Source organism: Ceratotherium simum, chromosome 3, assembly GCF_057802395.1.
Source record: "Ceratotherium simum simum isolate JZ-2026a chromosome 3, ASM5780239v1, whole genome shotgun sequence".
Taxonomy (NCBI): Eukaryota; Metazoa; Chordata; class Mammalia; order Perissodactyla; family Rhinocerotidae; genus Ceratotherium; species Ceratotherium simum.
In genome coordinates, this window is record NC_141902.1 from 41,535,139 (window position 1) to 41,553,127 (window position 17,989).

Below are 17,989 nucleotides of genomic sequence, written 5' to 3' on the forward strand. Positions count from 1 at the left end.
GGAGTAGAGCTGCCAGAGCCTCCATGGGGCATTAGTGCCTACCTTGCGACTTCTGAGAGCTATTGGGAGGATGTGGGGAGACAAAATAGGAAGAGAAATGCAAGGACTTGAGTCCATATCCAGCATGAAAATAAAGGCAGCCTGGGAGCAGAACAGTGGAGAGAAGCTTGGGAGATAGAAGATAAATACAGCACAGGCCCCGCTGAAGGAGTTTATCATCCCACTGGGAAGATGGAACATGCACAGAAAGGAAGATAACTGGCAAAGAACTGCGGCTACAAAAGTGATGCAGGAAACAAGTGGTCTCGGAGTTCAGAGAAGGTAGTGAGGCTTCAGGCTGGTGTAAGGCAGTGGCGGAGGTGAGATTGGGCAAGGACTCAAAAAAAGTTGGAAAAGTTTTGGCTCGGAAAAAAGGAGCAGGAAAGACTGAGCAGAGGTGCCCAGTAAAAAGGCACATAATTAATATTTGAGAAGGAGGAGCAGGGTTGACTGGCTGGGGAGAGGATGCATGAGGGAAACTACTGTTTAATGGTCATGTACTATGTGCCAGGCACATGACTTATGTCATTTATTCCTCAAACAAGTTGAACTTGAGTATCAGTAGAATGGAGGCACCCCCAGCTGGGGTGACTCATTGCCAGGGCCCAGGCAGGACCTGGGCACCTGCCCTCAGTTCGGGGTCTGTGAGGGCTGTGGTAACTCCCTGTGGTGAGGGTGAGGGTGTGCTACCATATTCTGAGGGGAGCTGCAAATCCTTTCTATTTGCACAGTGCTTTCAGCCTTCAAAACATTTCCACACAACCTCTCTTGTTGATTCTCACAATAACCCTGTGAGATAAGTAGGGCAGATGAGGAAATGCAGGCCAGACAATGCAGAGATTTGCCTGAGGTCATGTAGCGAGCAGTGGCAGAACTGGGATGTGAACCCTGGTCTCTTGCCTCCAGCCCCACGGCCTTTCCACTGAAGCACCTTGTTTGAAGCAACAAGGTTTACCTCGTGAAACCATAGCCAGGCTTGGACTAGAGGGCCCCAGTTGACAGGCAGGAAAGACAGGTGCGTGGCCTGCGACCTGCCTGCTTCCCTTGCTGTCTGTATTCCTTATGCTGGCGCAGCCCCTGGGTGCGCTGGAGATGCCCCGTGATGAGAATTCCCCTTTCCGAAGCCCAGCTGTTTCTTAACCTAGCTCAGGCTTTGTCTCAGTCAAAACTCCATGGGATGTGAGTAAGAGAAACCTGCTCAAGCTGGCATTGACAAAGGGTCAGTTGACTCTGAGGATATAGTGGTGTCTCAGAATTCCAAAGGGCGGACTGTGACCTGGCCTGGAAGGGACCAGGAAAGGGAGAGCTATCAGCAAACAAGGCCACCCCCCTCTCAGGCTGCCTCCGTTTTCTCTGTGCCTCTGCTTCCCTTGGTCTCCGTGTCTGAGCACTTGGAGGAACAGGGTGGTCCACATGTTCTCTTTTCTCGTGCTCAGGTCAAGACAGACTTGAGACCTCTCAGTCCCAATTCCCGATCTCCTGCTTGGATCAAGTGTGCACCCCTGGTCCAGTCAGCTAACGCAGAGGGCCAGGGCTCTGTAGAACAAATGGCCCCAGGGACTACCCACAATGCTGATGGGGTAGTGCTTAGGGGAGGGGGTACTGGGAAAACACCTTAGAAGGTGGCTCCTAAAAGCCTCAAGTGGCCTTCAAGTCAAGGAAGCCTTGTCTCCTTCTCTCCCTCCCTCTGGTGCTGCCTGAGTGCAGGTCCTGGACATCGACCAGGTGGACGCAGGGACCCTGCCCCTGGACTCCTCACAGAAGGTGCGGGAAGCCCTGATGTGCGAGCTGAGCAGGGCCGAGTTTGCTGAGTCCCTGGGCCTCAAGCCCCAGGACATGTTTGTGGAGTCCATGTTCTCTCTGGCTGACAAAGACGGCAATGGCTACCTGTCCTTCCGGGAGTTCCTGGACATCCTGGTGGTCTTCATGAAAGGTGGGAGAGGAGGGAGTGATTGTCCAGATAGGAGAAATGGAAGGGGCTGGAGACTGAGGCAGGAGTGTAGCTGACCTTGGAGATGGGGAAGCACTGGGGCCAGGTGTCCAGCCATGGCAGACATCTGGGAGTACCCAGATAGGGGTCAGGAAGCAGAGCAACCCCTTGCTGTGTCCTGCAGTGGGTCACACTGGTGTGAGGCCCCTTTTGGCCAGTCTGGGGTTTAGGCAGATGGGCTGGGGCTCTCATGGGATCCTCCTTCTCCCAGGCTCCCCTGAGGAGAAGTCTCGGCTTATGTTCCGCATGTACGACTTTGACGGGAATGGTCTCATTTCCAAGGATGAGTTCATCAGGATGCTGAGGTTGGTCCTATGGGACAGCCAGGAGAGTGGGCCAGAACAGGGACTGCTGGGGGAAAGAGGTGGGACATGAAGGAGGGAGCACGAGGGTAAAGAGCAGGGGCTTCCTCCTCCTCACCCATATAGCCAGAGACCATTATAACTAGGAGGGGGCTTGGGATTTGGCCAGTCGAGGCCCTTCCATGTGGGCTCTGACGGCCTGGTGGGATGGCCACTGGGCCCTTGTGTCTGGGCCTCAGGCCCCTTATCAGGGCCTGATGGTTCCCCTCCCCCCGGCCCCAGGTCCTTCATCGAGATCTCCAACAACTGCCTGTCCAAGGCCCAGCTGGCTGAGGTGGTGGAGTCCATGTTCCGGGAATCGGGCTTCCAGGACAAGGAGGAGCTGACATGGGAGGACTTCCACTTCATGCTGCGGGACCACGACAGCGAGCTCCGCTTCACACAGCTCTGCGTCAAAGGTGGGGCGGCCTGGTGGGCAGGGCTGACTATCCATTAGGCACAGCAGGCATGTGCCTAGGGCCCACATACTTTTAGGAGCCCACAGAAATGTTTTAATTTCTTTTAAAGTCTGAAGACAAGAATGAATATAATAATAATAATAATGTATCCAGCCTGGATTATATTCTTCTTTATACCAACATAATTGTAAAATATAATTTTTTTTAATAGAAAAAGGGGCCCAAGAAGGCAATAGTGCCTAGGGCCCCCAAAAGTTATAATGAGGCCTTGCTGCGGGGGAGGGCAGCATGTGGTGGGGGTAGGGGGTGGCGGCTGGAATTCTGCTTCCTTTCTTCCTTTGGGCCCTTGTGGCTCGTGCCCAGGGCAGGGAGGAGACTGTTTCCTTGTTACAGCCCTGCCCAGGCCATACCCACCTCAGCTGGGGTGTCTGGTTGTGGAGGGTGCTCTGGTTCTTTTTGTCACTTTTATGCTCTGGAGGAGGGCTCAGCAAATGTTTCCTGAGTGCGTGAAGACCCACTTCTGTTGTCCCTCCCCCTACTTCCTGCCGGACCTGTGTCTGACGCAGGTGGGTGGGGACTAGAGTCAGAGTGAGGAGTGGGCAGGTAGCAGGCAGGGGCGCTGTCTGTGGCCTGCTCTGAGCTGATCTGGTGTCTTCACAGTTTGGGATTCTCACTGGGGCGTGTTGAGACCAAACCCAGCTCCTCCCAGGATTATGAGAATTGGGGGCAGCTGAGCAGCCCAGATGGGGCAGAGGGGCGAGTTAGACAAGACACAGCTGGGCCTCTCTGGGGCGGGAGGTGGGTGGAGTTGGTAGAGTGCAGACCCGGCACTCCTGATTCTGCAGCTTTCACCTTTCCCAGGCAGCCAGGGCAGCGGGCACCTGGGCCTGAGGGCAGAGCAGGGCAGGTGCCTGGAAGGGAGCCCGGGCCAGAGTCGGGAGCATCCAGACTCGGGTAGAGGGGAGGACCAGGTTTGGGGAATGAGGATTAAGTAGAAGGTTAGCATTGAATACTATTTTGTTTTGCTTTTCATTGTTGTTTCCTCCAAATTTTACTTTGAAACATTTTAAACCTACAGAAAAGGTACCAAACTAGTACAAGGAGCATCCCTTTACCCTTCACCTAGATTTGCCATTTGTTACCATTTTGCCACAATTGCCATTTGCTGAACCATTTGAGAGGATAGACATCTATACTTTGTGTTAAACACTCTGATTTCCTTAAATTCAGCTTAATCACTTTTGGCCTCTGGGCTACAGACCAGGGTAATCTTTGGGATTGGTGTAGTACTTGGAAGTGACCTGGAGATTCCCAGGCCTCCTGTGAGAACCTGGATTTACATGCAGCTCAGTCCTGCCCTGCCCCTCAATGCTCAGCCCAGACGGGGAACAATGGGCAGCTCCTGGGAGAGTCCCCGCCCCCCACCAACAACATTTTATTATGAACATTTTCAACACAGAAAAGTGGAAAGAATTTTATAGTGATCTCCCATATACGTACCACCTACATTCTACATTTAACTCCTTAACTCCTGGGAGGTTTTAAGCTGGAGGGTGTTTAGCAGGGTTTTTGTAGCAGAAAGGTCTTAGCAAGCAGGTTGCAAACACTTCCTGAATTCTACCCTATAAGCCTGATACCAGTCCCAGGAGTGGGACTGAAGGTGGGCACACACTCAGGGGAGCCTGCCTGGCCAACTTTGTTTCAGGCCTTCTCCCTGCCCACCCGTGGCTGGGTCTAGTTCCCATTGGTGGCATGGGCTGGTGCTGGGAACCCAGAGGCACGGTACTAGCCAGGGACCCCCTACAGTGCTGTGCCTTTGAGCTGGGTCCTCCTGGGCTCTGGGCCCCGCACTGCTCCCTAGGCTGGCTCTGCATTGCAGGGGTGGAGGTGCCTGAAGTCATCAAGGACCTCTGCCGGCGAGCCTCCTACATCAGCCAGGAGAAGATCTGGTGAGCCCCCATCTGGGAATGTTGGAGGCAGGGCTGGGGTCGGGGATTTGCCTTTTCTCTCCCCAGAATGATGGGATCAGGGCCCCCATTAGCCCATGCAGTGCCTTCATGCAAATTAGAAAAAGGCACCCTTTACTCTGGGCAGACAGCCCTGCAGCAGGGAAAGCAGAGAGCCTGCTGGATTCCAGCACTCACCTGCTGCCTGGGCCACATGCCCTTGTGAAGGGCACAGCTGTATGTGATGGCCTTGGCCGGGACCCCAGGATGCGACTCAGTCTCTCGCTAGGTCTCTGTGGGAGTCCTGCTGTCCCTGGCTGAGAGCTCTGACCCTGCCTCAGCAGAGTGGGTCTGGAGGCAGACCAGGGGCAGCAGAGGACCAAGTGGCTCAGGTGGCCAAGGTCCTATCTCCCACATTCCTGTCCTAGTCCCTCTCCCAGAGTGAGTGCTCGCTGTCCCCGCAGCGACGTCGAAGTGGAGCTGACACCACAGAGACTGCGGTGCCCCATGGACACAGACCCTCCCCAGGAGATTCGACGGAGGTTTGGCAAGAAGTATGCCTGCTCCTCCCCTTAAGCCTGGGCAGTTGATCCATCCCTTCGGCATGCCTACTTCGATTACGTGGTGCCAGGCACTGTGCTAAGCACTGAGGGTGCAGGCGGGATGAATAGTCCTTGCCCAAGAACGTCACGGTCTGATGAGATAGTCTGGTACATTGATAATTACAGTGTCCTACTGATGAATGTTATAATAGTGGTAAGAGCAAGGAGCTTGAGGGCTCAAGGAAGTGCTCACCTTTGCCTGGGAGGTCAGGGAGGGCTTCCTGGAGGATGTGTCTTTTGAGCCTCCAGTAAAGGGTGAGAACTGGTGGGAGTTGGGAGCTACAGACTGGGAGTGGAGAGAGCTGTCTAAGTGTGAGTGGCAACTGGGGTAGATGGAGTGTATCCCTTAGGATGAACTGTCCAAGTGACCACTTCCGAGGCTGTCCCTACACTGACAGCCCGCTTGGGGACTGTGGTATAGCTTTTGGGGTCTGAATCCTGCTTGGCTTGAGTAACTTGACGCCCCTTTCTCACCTCTGGGTAGCTTGGCTGCACTAGCGTTGGTTCCTTAGCTGAGAGCCAAGACTTCCTGTCTCCCAGGGTCACGTCGTTCCAGCCCCTGCTGTTCACGGAGGCTCACCGAGAGAAGTTTCAACGCAGCCGTCGCCACCAGACGGTGCAGCAGTTCAAGCGCTTCATCGAGAACTACCGGCGCCACATCGGCTGCGTGGCCGTGTTCTACGCCATCGCGGGTGGCCTCTTCCTAGAGAGGGCCTACTGTGAGTGACAGCCGCAGGGGGGACAGGGCTTGCAGTAATTGACAGCCCTGGGGGCGAGGCCTGCAGTGAGTGACTGCCATGGGGCGGGGCTTGCAATAAGTGACAGCCCTGGGGGCAGGGCCTCCTGTGGGGGCTTGGAGCCTGCTTGAACGTAGACGGCGGGGAGGCCCGTCGTGAGTGGTGCCGGCCAGCGCCGGCGGTTGGCCTGTGTCAGCAGCGCTCTGTCCTCTGCACCGCTCCCCGCTTACCTGCCCGGGCCCCTCCGCAGACTACGCCTTTGCGGCCCACCACACGGGCATCACAGACACCACCCGTGTGGGCATCATCCTGTCGCGGGGCACGGCCGCCAGCATCTCCTTCATGTACTCCTACATCCTGCTCACCATGTGCCGCAACCTCATCACCTTCCTGCGGGAGACCTTCCTCAACCGCTACGTGCCCTTCGACGCCGCCGTGGACTTCCATCGCCTCATTGCCTCCACTGCCATCGTCCTCACAGGCAGGGCCTGGAGTCCCTGGGATTCTTTCCATGTCTTCCCGCCCCCTACTGGCTTCCCCTCCCTGGAGAACCCCCTCCTCTCTACCTGCACTTAACTTGAGTGTAAGTCTGGGATGTCCTCATAAGGATGGAGGTGTCCCCAGCAGTGAAGTAAGCCCAGGAGCCCCTCACTGCCCGACCAGTGCCTCTTCCCACACTTTCAAGGCCACTTCACCAGCTTCCAGCTGATAAGTTACTAACACCCCAGAGTGAGTGCACATAATGTGTAATCTCTCCCAGTTTTTACGTTTTAAAACATAATTCTGTGACAGAAACCAAAGGAGTGAACTTCTAACGGTATAATTTCAGACTCATGTGGTTGTGTTCTTGGATGGTGTGTATACGGACCATGGGGAGGAACAGGAGATTGATTAGAGATCAGAAGTCAAGACCCCAGTGCCTGCCCAGTGGCATAGTGGTTAAGTTTGTGCGCTCCGCTTTGGCTGCCCAGGGTTCAGAGGTTCGGATCCCAGGTGCAAACCTACACACAGCTCATCAAGCCACGCTGTGGTGGAGTCCCACGTGCAAAATAGAGGAAGATTAGCACAGATGTTAGCTCAGGGACAATCTTCCTCAGGCCAAAAGAGGAAGACTGGCAACAATTGTTAGCTCAGGGCCAATTTTCCTCACACACACACACACACACAAAAAGTCCAGACCCGTAGGGTCCTTCTTCAGACCCCCAACTCTGGCTGGCCAGAGTCCTCCACTTTGGGCTAAACGGGTTGAGCACCACCACTAGGCTGCCCCCAGGCTCACTCCCACCCTGTTTGGTCTTCCTTAGTCTTACACAGTGCAGGCCATGTGGTGAATGTGTACCTGTTCTCCATCAGCCCGCTCAGTGTCCTGTCCTGCCTCTTCCCTGGCCTCTTCCATGACAACGGGTGAGTGTGTGTGCGTGTGTACGTGTGTAGTGCGGCGGGGGAGGATTCTTTGCAGGTGGCAAGAAGCAAATTCTCTTGTCTCAGAGGAGAGTGTAACCTTCTAGGTTATATGACAGACAATAACCAGCCTGAGCCCCCCACCACAAGTCAGCAGAAAGGGAGACTGGTGGTTGGGTTGGGGTGCATCCTCTGGAGGGTCCTTTCTGGAAGTCACCGACATCTCCTCTCAGGATCCTTCCTTGCTTTCCCTTCCCCGCAGGTCTGAGTTCCCCCAGAAGTATTACTGGTGGTTCTTCCAGACTGTGCCAGGTGAGAGCCCTCCCTGTTCCATGAATTTCTGGGCCTGGCTCTGAGCTCCAGGCTCTGTGTTCTGTCTGCCACGGGGCAGCCGAGTCACACTCACTTGGCTCTCACGCTGAGCCAGGCCCTGCCCTGTGGCCCTGAGGACTCTCCTGGGCAGTAGGAGACCCTGCTTTCCAGTCCGTCTCGCAGGAGCTTGGCTGGGCCCCCACCCCAACCCTGAACAAGTTCCTCCCTCTGTGGAATGGGAGTGGACCCCCTCCCCTCTCCAACACACACAGCTACCATGACAGTGCCCCAGCTGCATGGGGGAGGGACCAGGCTCTTTGTGGAGCCAGGCAGAGCCCCCCCGCCTTGTAGTCTGTCTTGACAAGGGCTGTTTAGGGGCATCTTTCTAACTCCCCGTAATCTCCCACTTTAGAGCTATTAGCTGTGAATCTATTCAAACACTTCTTGAACCTATTTATATTTTCAGTTTGTTCCCTCCTTGGGGTAACACGTTTTCTACACTCGCTCCTCTCTGTGAAACACAGCATGGTTTTCCTTATTTTTTTAATCCTAAAACGTTCTGCTTTGAACTTCAGAGAGTGCTTGCTAATTCCTGCGCACTGGGATTTAATGGATAAGGCTGTGTTTATGCGCTGCTCTCCGCTCAGGACGTTACAGGCTTTAGTTAGATCCCTTATTAACCTCTGCTTTTCCATACTGCAGGGCTCTGATCTTCCTAATTTCTGTCTCTCTCCTTCTTGATCCCTTGAGGGGCCATTCTCTGGCTCCCACATTCCTGCCCTGGCTTCAGCATTGCCCTCCTGTGTCCCCCAGGCCTGGGATCCCCTATGAGAGGAGAGACCCTCCCCCCCACCAACTCTGGGCAGGATGCAGGGGGCTCTTGTGGTCGCACTCACTTGCTAATGGTGCCAGTGCTCATGCTGTGTGCTGTGGCAGCCAGGTGGAATGCTGTAGGGACATGGATCAAGCCTTGACTCCATGAGGGCAGGGCCTGTAATATCCAGAGTCTGACCCAGAGGGCCCAGAATAAATACCCCATGCATTCATTCATTCAGCACACATTTATGTAAGGCCCACAGTGGGCCAGGCTCTACACTAGGCACTATGATTCAGTGATGAACTAGCCTAGCCTCATCCCAGTTCTTGTGGACCTGAGAGTCAGGAAAGTGACAGACATAAAAATAGATAATGACACAGGTACTTGAAAAATAACATCATGACAAGGTCTGTGAAGGACCAGTAGGATCTGTTGAGATGAAAGCTATCTGATCAGTGGCGGGGGGAGAGGAACAGATGGGGGTTCTGTGCTTTCCCCACACCCTCAAAGGGCAGTGGACCCAGGGTAAAGGGGACCTTGACCCCTGGCAGCCTTAGGACAGCCCTGCTCCTCTGCCCTTCACCCCATGTTCATTGTGCAGGCCTCACGGGGGTCATACTGCTCCTGGTCCTGGCCATCATGTACGTCTTTGCCTCCCACCACTTCCGGCGCCGCAGTTTCCGGGGCTTCTGGCTGACCCACCACCTCTACATCCTGCTCTACATCCTGGTGAGGGCTTTCGGCTCTGAGCCGGGCTACTGGGGTCTGGGCAGGACCATCCCAGGGGGGAAGTGAGGGCTGAGACATCAGTTCCCCATCCCCTTAGTTATTTCAAGTACCCTCTTTGCTTCTCACTTAAAAGATGGGGTTATAGTAGGGGCTCTCGGGTAGACTGAGCCCAGTATGCAGCACTGGGGAGGGACTCCCAGGCAATGGGCTGTGCAGCAGCAGCCCTACCAGGCTGATCTACGTTCATCGCAGACACCCCCGCATCATTTCTGCCCAGCTGGTCTTTCCCCACTTTGGGTGGCTGGTTTGGGCTCCTGGGTGGACTGCCTACACTCAAGCGTGCATCACTCGTTTAATTGATTTCTGCCACTTTTGTTCTGATCCTATTTTCTGGGGTGTTAGCCACCCCACCCAGCTAAGTGCCACCTGTAAAGTTAATGAGCTTACTCAAAATGTCTTCACTTGGACTGTTGATAAAATGGATGTTAAGCTCCATCTGTCCCTTTTCCTTCATAACCTGGGCTCCTGCCTCCCATCCTTCACATTCCCTCCCTTCTGTCCTGCTCCCTTTACCCTTCCCTGGCTTTGTCATCAGCAGGTTAGTGCCAGAACTAACTCTGGTCTGTGCCCCTGTCATGGCTCTGCTTGGCCTGCCTTCCTCACGGACACAGGCAGTTCCCCAAAAGGCACCCCAAGGGCCTTGCAGAGAAGCTAACCTAAGTCCCAAGGCCCCGAGGTCCTCACTGATGATAGCTTGACTGCCAGCATTCAGAAGCGCAGAGCCCACATGGCTGCCCTCCCTGTCACCTGGCTCCAAGCAGGTGACACAGGGGTCTTCCTTGTCTTGAGACAAAGGGAGAGAGCCCGCCATTGCCTAGGTCAGGCTGGCACCTGTGGTTTGCCCTGCCTCCTCCTGGGTGTGGGTCTGTCTTCACTGATGGGTAGGAGGGTCTGTTTCCATCTTGCCAGAGACTTGGCACTTCACGATTCTGAAGATGACTACCCAGCCTTGGCTTAGGTTGTTTCCTAGAACCCTTGACGTTTGTTTCCAAAGAAATCTCTACCTTCTTTGGAAGCTGTGACTAATTTATCCCTCCCTCTCCACCGTCCCAATAATGGGTGGGGCCCTGGGTTACTGTTTCTCTTAGGGGTGGAGGTGATACTCTTGCTCCTGGTGAAAAAGCAGCTTCTTTGAACTAGATGGGACACTCAGCAGAGTGTCCAGACTGGCCCCATGTGACCAAGACCCTTTCTGATTTATCCCTGAGTTTTGGGGACAACTGGGGTTCAGAGCCGCCCTTCCTGCCAGCAGGGAAGTCAGCAGCTCAGAAAGGTGCAGGCCCTTCTGGGCAGTCCTAGCCCTGGCAGCTTGGGGGTGTTGTACCTGGGGGGAGATAGGGGCCAGAACACCCACTTCCTTCCCATTTATCCCACGTGTGGCCACTTGACTTCAGGCAGAGAAGTTTCAAGTCAAGGACCCCAATGTGGAGTAGACACTGGGGAAGGATGTGCAGGCCCTGATCCAGGCTGGAGAAGGCAGGGCTAGCACAGCAGAAGCTGAGCTGGTGGGCTGTTCCTCCAGCTCCCCTGCTCCTTGGCCAACCATGAATCTGCAGCAGCTTTGTGGTTTAAAAGTAGAGCCAACACCAAATGAGGCCTATAAACAGAGGAGTATGAGGTCACCCTGACATTGTTCTCAGCATGATTGGATGCTCAGAAAGCCTCAGGGGTAGGTGTGGGCTCCACAATGAAGGAGAAACTTGGAGAACCAGGAGCCAGTTCAAAGAACACCCCAGAGAGGTTTAAGTTAGTCTTGTGGGGAGAGACTCAAGAATCCAGGAACACTCAGCTGAGGGAAGGGAGAGCTGCCTGAGGAACCGGAGTTCAGTTTCACAGTTATCTGTGGAGGGTCTAGTCTGTACTAGTTCTATGCTAGGTCCAGCAGAGTAGGGGAAGACTCGGAGCTCTGGCCTCGGGAGCTTAGGATTCACTGCAGAGATAAGTGCTGCGCACCTGAAATGATCAAAATGAGCAGATAATATAGGACTAATTGTGAGCTAAGTCTTCCAACAGTACATTACAGGAGCTCAGGGAAGGGAGTTTCATTTGCACCAAACTGCTTCAGGAAGACTTTGGGGAGAAGATGGGACTTGGACCAAGCTTTCAGGAGAGAGAAGCTAAGGTGTGACAGAGGGCAGAGTGGAAACTGAAGGGCATTCCAGGTAGAAGGAAGGTTCTGAGCACAGGTACAGAGCTGGGAATGATGATGGAACATTCAGAGCACGGAGGAGACAGGTCTGGCTGTGGATGGCCACAGGGCGCCAGGTGGTGGCAGGACATGGTGGACCTGTGCCGAAGCTGAGGGACTGTGGCTCAGCTGAGGCCACACCATGTGGGAGAGGTGGGAGAGCGCAGAAAGAGAAAAGCAGAGGGTGAAGAAATCAGGCTTGGGCAACACCAGGATTAGGAGTGGGAGAAGGGCCCGAGCCAGGCAGAAGGTGGAGGTGAGCGGCCCAAGAAGGAAAGGGGGAGAAGCAGTAGAGCCTTGTTGCAGAAGTGGCAGGAGGGCGTGGTGGGAGGGTGGGAGCGCATGTGGTCTGAAAGGAGACCTCAGGGTTTGGCCATTCGCGAGCAGGTCCTGAGAAGAGATGGAGGCGGGAGCCAGACCGAGCAGACTCAGGAGCAAGCAGGTGGGAAGAAGGGGCAAGTAGTGTCTGACCACGTTAGACCAGCCCATCGGCGAAAACAGCAGAGCTGGACAATACCTGTCAGTTATTTCATGGTAAAGGGGGACTGGTGAGGTGTTCTTAGTCTCCACAGGGAGAGGAGAAATTGGGGAGACTCCTTCATTGACTCAATGGTTATTGAGTGTCTCCTGTGTGCCAGGCAGAAACTGCTAGGAGCTGGGAGTATGGTGGCAAACAAAAAACGGTCCTCCCTCCTACAGTTCAGTGGGGCAAACAACAACAAACATGTCAATGAACAAAGAAACAAAAGTATTGTGGATGGAGTTGGGAGTGGTTAGGTTTTGGAACCTGGAAGGAGCGTGGCACACAGTGAGGCGGGGATTGGATGTGCAGTGGGGGAAGGATACAGGGGTCTCAGGCCCGAGCTGGCCTCAGACCCTGTTGTGGGTGTGGCGGGGTCTGAGCTGTACTCTTCGCTCTATCCAGCTGATCATCCACGGCAGCTTCGCTCTGATCCAGCTGCCCCGTTTCCACATCTTCTTCCTGGCCCCGGCACTAATCTACATGGGGGACAAGCTGGTGAGCCTGAGCCGGAAGAAGGTGGAGATCAGCGTGGTGAAGGCGGAGCTGCTGCCGTCAGGTATAAGTTTACAGGCTGTCAGGGGACCAGACTGGTGGTACTGAGGAAGCTGGCAGGGCAGAGGCAGAGTCTGGACCTTGCAATCTCCTGGCCTGGCCCAGTGGAGTTGCCAGGGGCCCTGGGGTGTCAGGGACCAGGGAGCTGGTAAGAAAAGCTCTTTACCAGGGGACCTGAGCCTCTCTCACAACAGAGAGAGGAGGAGCCCAGGCCAGGCTGCCCCTTGCCCTGCTGACCACCAGCTGCAGTGCTGCCCAGTCCCTCCTCAGGGTGGACATGCTTGAGGTGGGTAATGACTTCTGATGGGGGGAGGCCTCCCTTGTCATATTCCAGAAGCAGAGCTGCTGCTGCAGGTGGGAGAACTCTCTGGAGGCCACATTGTTACTCAGCACAACAGCCTCCCACCCACCTCCCCCCTCAGGAGTGACCCACCTGCAGTTCCAGCGGCCCCAAGGCTTTGAGTACAAGTCAGGACAGTGGGTGCGGATTGCCTGCCTGGCTCTAGGGACCACTGAGTACCACCCCTTCACACTAACTTCTGCACCCCATGAGGACACGCTCAGCCTGCACATCCGGGCGGCAGGACCCTGGACCACTCGTCTCAGGGAGATCTACTCACCCTCAACTGGCGACGGCTGTGCCAAATACCCAAAGGTGCCCAGACCCAGGCCACATGTGCCACATGCTCCCACATCCCCTATCAGGCCTTGGCCCTGCAGCACCATACTCCCCACTGTGTTCCTCCCCTCCCCCCATCCAAAGACTGGTTGTTCCAGATAATGCCACTGTCCCCTCAGTTCCCCCTCACTCCGTAAACAGACCTGCTTTTCCTGCCTCCCATTTCTGGCTTCAGAACTTAACTAGCTTAACTCAAACCTACTCCCCCCTTTGCAGCTGTACCTTGATGGACCATTTGGAGAGGGCCACCAAGAGTGGCATAAGTTTGAGGTGTCAGTGCTGGTGGGAGGGGGCATTGGCGTCACCCCCTTTGCCTCCATCCTCAAAGACCTGGTCTTCAAGTCATCAGTCAGCTGCCAAGTGTTCTGTAAGAAGGTGCGTGCCCCCTCCTCCCACCAGCCCATGCCCCCTGCTCCCTATCACTGTGTCCAATTGTGCCTGTCTCTCCTGTATCTGTTCTCAGCCTCCCTGATCTGGGCAAGGCCAAGTTGGCCTGACCCCAGGGAGATCAGGATATCCCCAGACCCTAAAGGACAGAGTTGGTTTGCTGATACCCCCAGCCTTTTTCCCTCAGTTATGGGGTACCCCACATAGGATTTGCTTCTGGGAGTCCCTCCAGGCAGGGTTAGAGAGGAGTGAAGTTTCCCTCTTACAGAGGAGGCCAGCACTGAAGCACTGTCGGGCTGGGGGAGGGAGGGCACACGTGGGGTGGGGCACAAGCAAAGCTGGCTCTGCTTTCAAGGAGAAGAAGAGAGGAGGGGCGAGGCAGGGCTGGGGGCCAGGTTGGCTCCAGGAACACAGCCCAGGCCCTTAGGCCCCCTCTACACCAGGCCTCTTTGCCCCAGCCTGGATCTGGTGGCAGGCCCCTGCTTGTCTCTCGGGGCCGGGCAGGTGAGTCAGGGGCACAGGAATGCAGCAGGCAGAGGCCTAGCCCATATGCTGTCAGCATTCAGAGGGTGACAGATAGCTCCCCTGCTCCTCTTTCAGTGCCAGCTCTGCATCTGCTTCTTAACCCATGCAGCCCTGCTTCTCCTCATCAGAAGCTAGAGATGGGTCCCCCCAGGGGGGCTTCCATCCCCCTGGTCTCTCTTTGAGCCCATTCTCCTCTGTTCCAGGTAGGCAGCTGGGTCTTCCCTGAGGCTATTCTGTGACACACCCATAGTGGGACCCTCTCTTTCTGGGCTAGGTTTGGGTGGGAGCCTTGCAGCCTGAGGAAGGTCCAATGGAGGGAGTGGCAGGGCAGGCTTAGCATGAAAAAGCTGCTTCCCACCCCATCAGCTCACTTGACAAGGGTCCTTTCTAATTGCCCCAGGCTATTGCTTACTTTCACTTCTCCATGTCCTGGGGCAACTCCATCTCCTACCCCAGAGCCTGGCCCTGTGGCCCCATACACTCCCTCTTCCCAGGCTATCTAGGGAGAGGCACAAGCTGGCCCAGACCAGAAGAGTTCTATTGATGTGGAAATCCCTGGGACATGGGGAGCCTGAGATGAGCTAGGTCCTAAGCTCCAGCCATGTGTCCCCAGATCTACTTCATCTGGGTGACACGGACCCAGCGGCAGTTTGAGTGGCTGGCTGACATCATCCGGGAGGTGGAGGAGAATGACTGCCAGGACCTGGTGTCTGTGCACATCTACATCACCCAGCTGGCTGAGAAGTTTGACCTCAGGACCACCATGTTGGTACGTCAGGGCCGGCCAGGCAGGGAAGCTCAGTGGGTGTGTGCCCAGGCAAGATGGCCAGGGTAGGTGGGCGGACTGCCAGGCTCGGTTGGCAGCGGGCACAGAGCTGGTGGCCCGTATCCTCAGCCTCCAGCTCCCTCCCCACCCCAGTCTCTGTCTCCTGAGCTGTAGGCTGGCTTGGGCTAGGCACTGATCCTGATTGTCCTTGACCTGCCCTGCCCCTGTGCCCCCAGTACATCTGTGAGCGGCACTTCCAGAAGGTGCTGAACCGGAGTCTGTTCACGGGCCTGCGCTCCATCACCCACTTTGGCCGCCCCCCCTTTGAGCCCTTCTTCAACTCCCTGCAGGAGGTCCACCCACAGGTCAGTCCCCACCTCATATCCAGGTTCTCTTCACCTTTATCATCTGGGGACTGAGCAAAGCTCCCAAACCTGCTCCCTCAGGGAAAGAATTGACTGCTGATGAGATTAGTGGGACAATAGAATGGAAAAGGAGAAGTGGGGATTACCTTGAGGGGCTACAGGAGGAGGCAGGTGACAGACACTTGCCACTTCTGAAGCCATCATGCCTTGTCCAGAAGGAAGAGCTCAATGGTTGAGCTAGCCTTTACCATAAACTCCGAGCTACACTTAGCATTAATACTGAGCCAGCCCTCACCCTGGACACTGAGCTCATCTTCACATAATCATTGGGCTACCCATTACTCTCATAAATACTGGGCTAGCCCTCAATGAGATGCTAAGCTATCCTTCAACTTGAACATTGATTAACCTGGCTCCTGTTAGAAACACTGATCTTGTACTTGAAGCTGGCAAATGCCTTGGAGAGGGTAGAGGCTAGAACCACAGAGAGCAAATCTACCAAAATTGGGCTATACTTAAAAACACTGAGCCAGCCGTCACCGTGCCTGGTATGAAGCAAACCTGCCTCAGGAACAGGAATGAGCCCTCACCAAGGACTCTTGCTGGTCTTGAACGTGAACACTGAGCTAGCCCTCCCTGTGAACACTAAGCTAGCCCTCACTTCCTCCACCCCCAACAGGTCCGGAAGATTGGGGTGTTTAGCTGCGGTCCCCCTGGCATGACCAAGAATGTGGAAAAAGCCTGTCAGCTCATCAACAGGCAGGACCGGACTCATTTCTCCCACCATTATGAGAACTTCTAGGCCTTCTGCCCAGGGGCTCCGCCCACTGCCCAGCTGAGCAGAGGTTTGGGCCTGCACCTCGCCACTGTACTTCCTGTTTCTGGCTCCTTCAGCCTTCTCCCCATTCCCACCTCCCCACCTCGGTCCAGGTGGCTATGGTCAGTCACCCATGTGGGTTCAGAGACCCCTAGATCTAGAAGGTCTCAGCTTGGAGAAGTGGGAGGCACCGTCTGGAGACTAGAGGTTGGGAGGTAGGAGAGCTATTAGGGACACCTCTTTTTCCAAACTAAGAAAAAAACTGAAAAGATGAGCTGACAAGTAGTGTGTGTGTGTGTGTGTGTCTGTGTGTGTGTAGGGGGCTGTGAGCCTAAGGAAGTGGGGGCACAGATGCTGGCATCTTAGAACCCCTCCCCCAAAACCTCCCCCTCCTCTGGGCTCCCCACTGTAAAATGGCTGGCAAATGCCTTGGAGTGGGTAGAGGCTGGACCTACAGAGAGCAATTTACAGGGACCCCCTCAGCGCCCCAGTCTAACAGCACAATAGATCTCTCTCAAGTTTTTAAACATGTTCTGTAGTCAGAACCTGGCCCAATCTCTATGTAGTGCTCCTCAGCCTTTCTCACCTCCTCCTGCTCCAATAGTCTCCTTTACAAATAAACCACTTTCCTGCTCTCTGGGTTTTTTTATTCTGCCCTGGGATGGGGCAGGTACTGGCAGAGGAAGCCACTCAACCAGCCAGCTAACCTAGGCTGATGTAGACATTCTCTCTCAACTTGCCAGCATCCACTGAATAAAGGAACCCGCCCAAGGCCAGGTGCCCCAGCTGGAGACCCCTTTCCTGGCTCAGGGGCACCCTGCCTGACAGAGGGCCTCACAGAGTGGCTAGTGCGGAGGCTTCTGAAGTATGATCAGGAGGGGCAGAGAGAGAAGGTGGGCTGGCACAAAGGGGAGTGGGGGTCGGGACCCAGCAAAGAACCTACAGGGAGCCAGAGTTCTCCTGGCTTGCTCCAGAACCTCAGTTCTCCCAGCCCTTCTCTGAGCAATGGGAGAGTTGAGCACCTGTGCCTACAGGGGTTTTCCAGATAGCGAGATGACAGCGAGGAGACAGCTGAGCACATCACCTAACCTCTTTGGGCCTCTGTTTTCTCATCTGCAAAATGACTGAATGCCCTCCAAGTCTACCTAAAGATAGGGCAACCCTCTATGAGGGAATTTCTTAAGCAGTGCCTCATTTCAAGTGATCCTTTCGATTGCCTCCCCCCCCCACCCCCGCGCCCCCCAGAATTCTTACATTTGTCAGATCACGTATCCTCGATTTCGATAAAATAGCCACTGGATTAGAAAATCCAGAATCCCATGATTCACCACACTTGGGAGTTGCAGGTGTAGGTTCTGGAGGCGTCCCTCAGACTGCCCCCCCCACCCAGGGCAGCAGTGCCCCCAGAGTGTTCAGCCCGTTGGGGAGTTGCTGTTCAGCTTGCCCGTGGGAGTAAGAGCGCAGGCCTGGAGTGGTTTGACAGCACCTCCGCCTGGCAGCCCCGTGGGCATTCCCCGGGGCTGGGCCCACAGGCCTCGGCGGGTTCCAGCTGTGGGCGCTGGCAGGGGCGCCCCCAGGGCCGCGGGCGGGTGTGGCCTCGCGCCTTGGGCCCGCGGTTAGAGGCCTGGCCAGCCGGGGGCGCGCGCGGACGGCCCCGCCAGGCTCGGTTGCGAGCCCGGAGCTGCCGCCGGGAGGGCGATCTGGGCCCAGGGCGGCAGGCTGCAGGTCTCCAGGGCCGGACTCATCGGTCAGGGAATGGGGGAGGCGCGGCAGCCCCCCCACCCCTTCTGGAAA

At 55.5% G+C, this 17,989-nt stretch overlaps 1 protein-coding gene across 10 annotated transcripts in view; it reads left to right on the forward strand.

Moving 5' to 3' along the window:
- Positions 1-17,117, forward strand: part of DUOX1 (dual oxidase 1) — a 33,032-nt gene extending 15,915 nt beyond the window's left edge. For 3 of the 10 annotated variants that reach the window (XM_087426665.1, XM_087426693.1, XM_087426702.1), the window contains 17 exons: positions 1,747-1,972; positions 2,241-2,334; positions 2,614-2,789; positions 4,669-4,738; positions 5,164-5,289; positions 5,878-6,056; positions 6,325-6,555; positions 7,379-7,478; positions 7,738-7,787; positions 9,206-9,333; positions 11,969-12,115; positions 12,507-12,660; positions 13,079-13,311; positions 13,552-13,710; positions 14,861-15,016; positions 15,250-15,378; positions 16,058-17,116. In XM_087426665.1, the coding sequence (XP_087282791.1) occupies positions 1,747-1,972; positions 2,241-2,334; positions 2,614-2,789; positions 4,669-4,738; positions 5,164-5,289; positions 5,878-6,056; positions 6,325-6,555; positions 7,379-7,478; positions 7,738-7,787; positions 9,206-9,333; positions 11,969-12,115; positions 12,507-12,660; positions 13,079-13,311; positions 13,552-13,710; positions 14,861-15,016; positions 15,250-15,378; positions 16,058-16,180 (2,481 nt within the window). In that variant the 3' untranslated portion in view covers positions 16,181-17,116. The other 7 variants (XM_087426669.1, XM_087426680.1, XM_087426676.1 and 4 more) reach the window with 7 other exon arrangements.
- Positions 17,118-17,989: the final 872 nt, after the last annotated feature.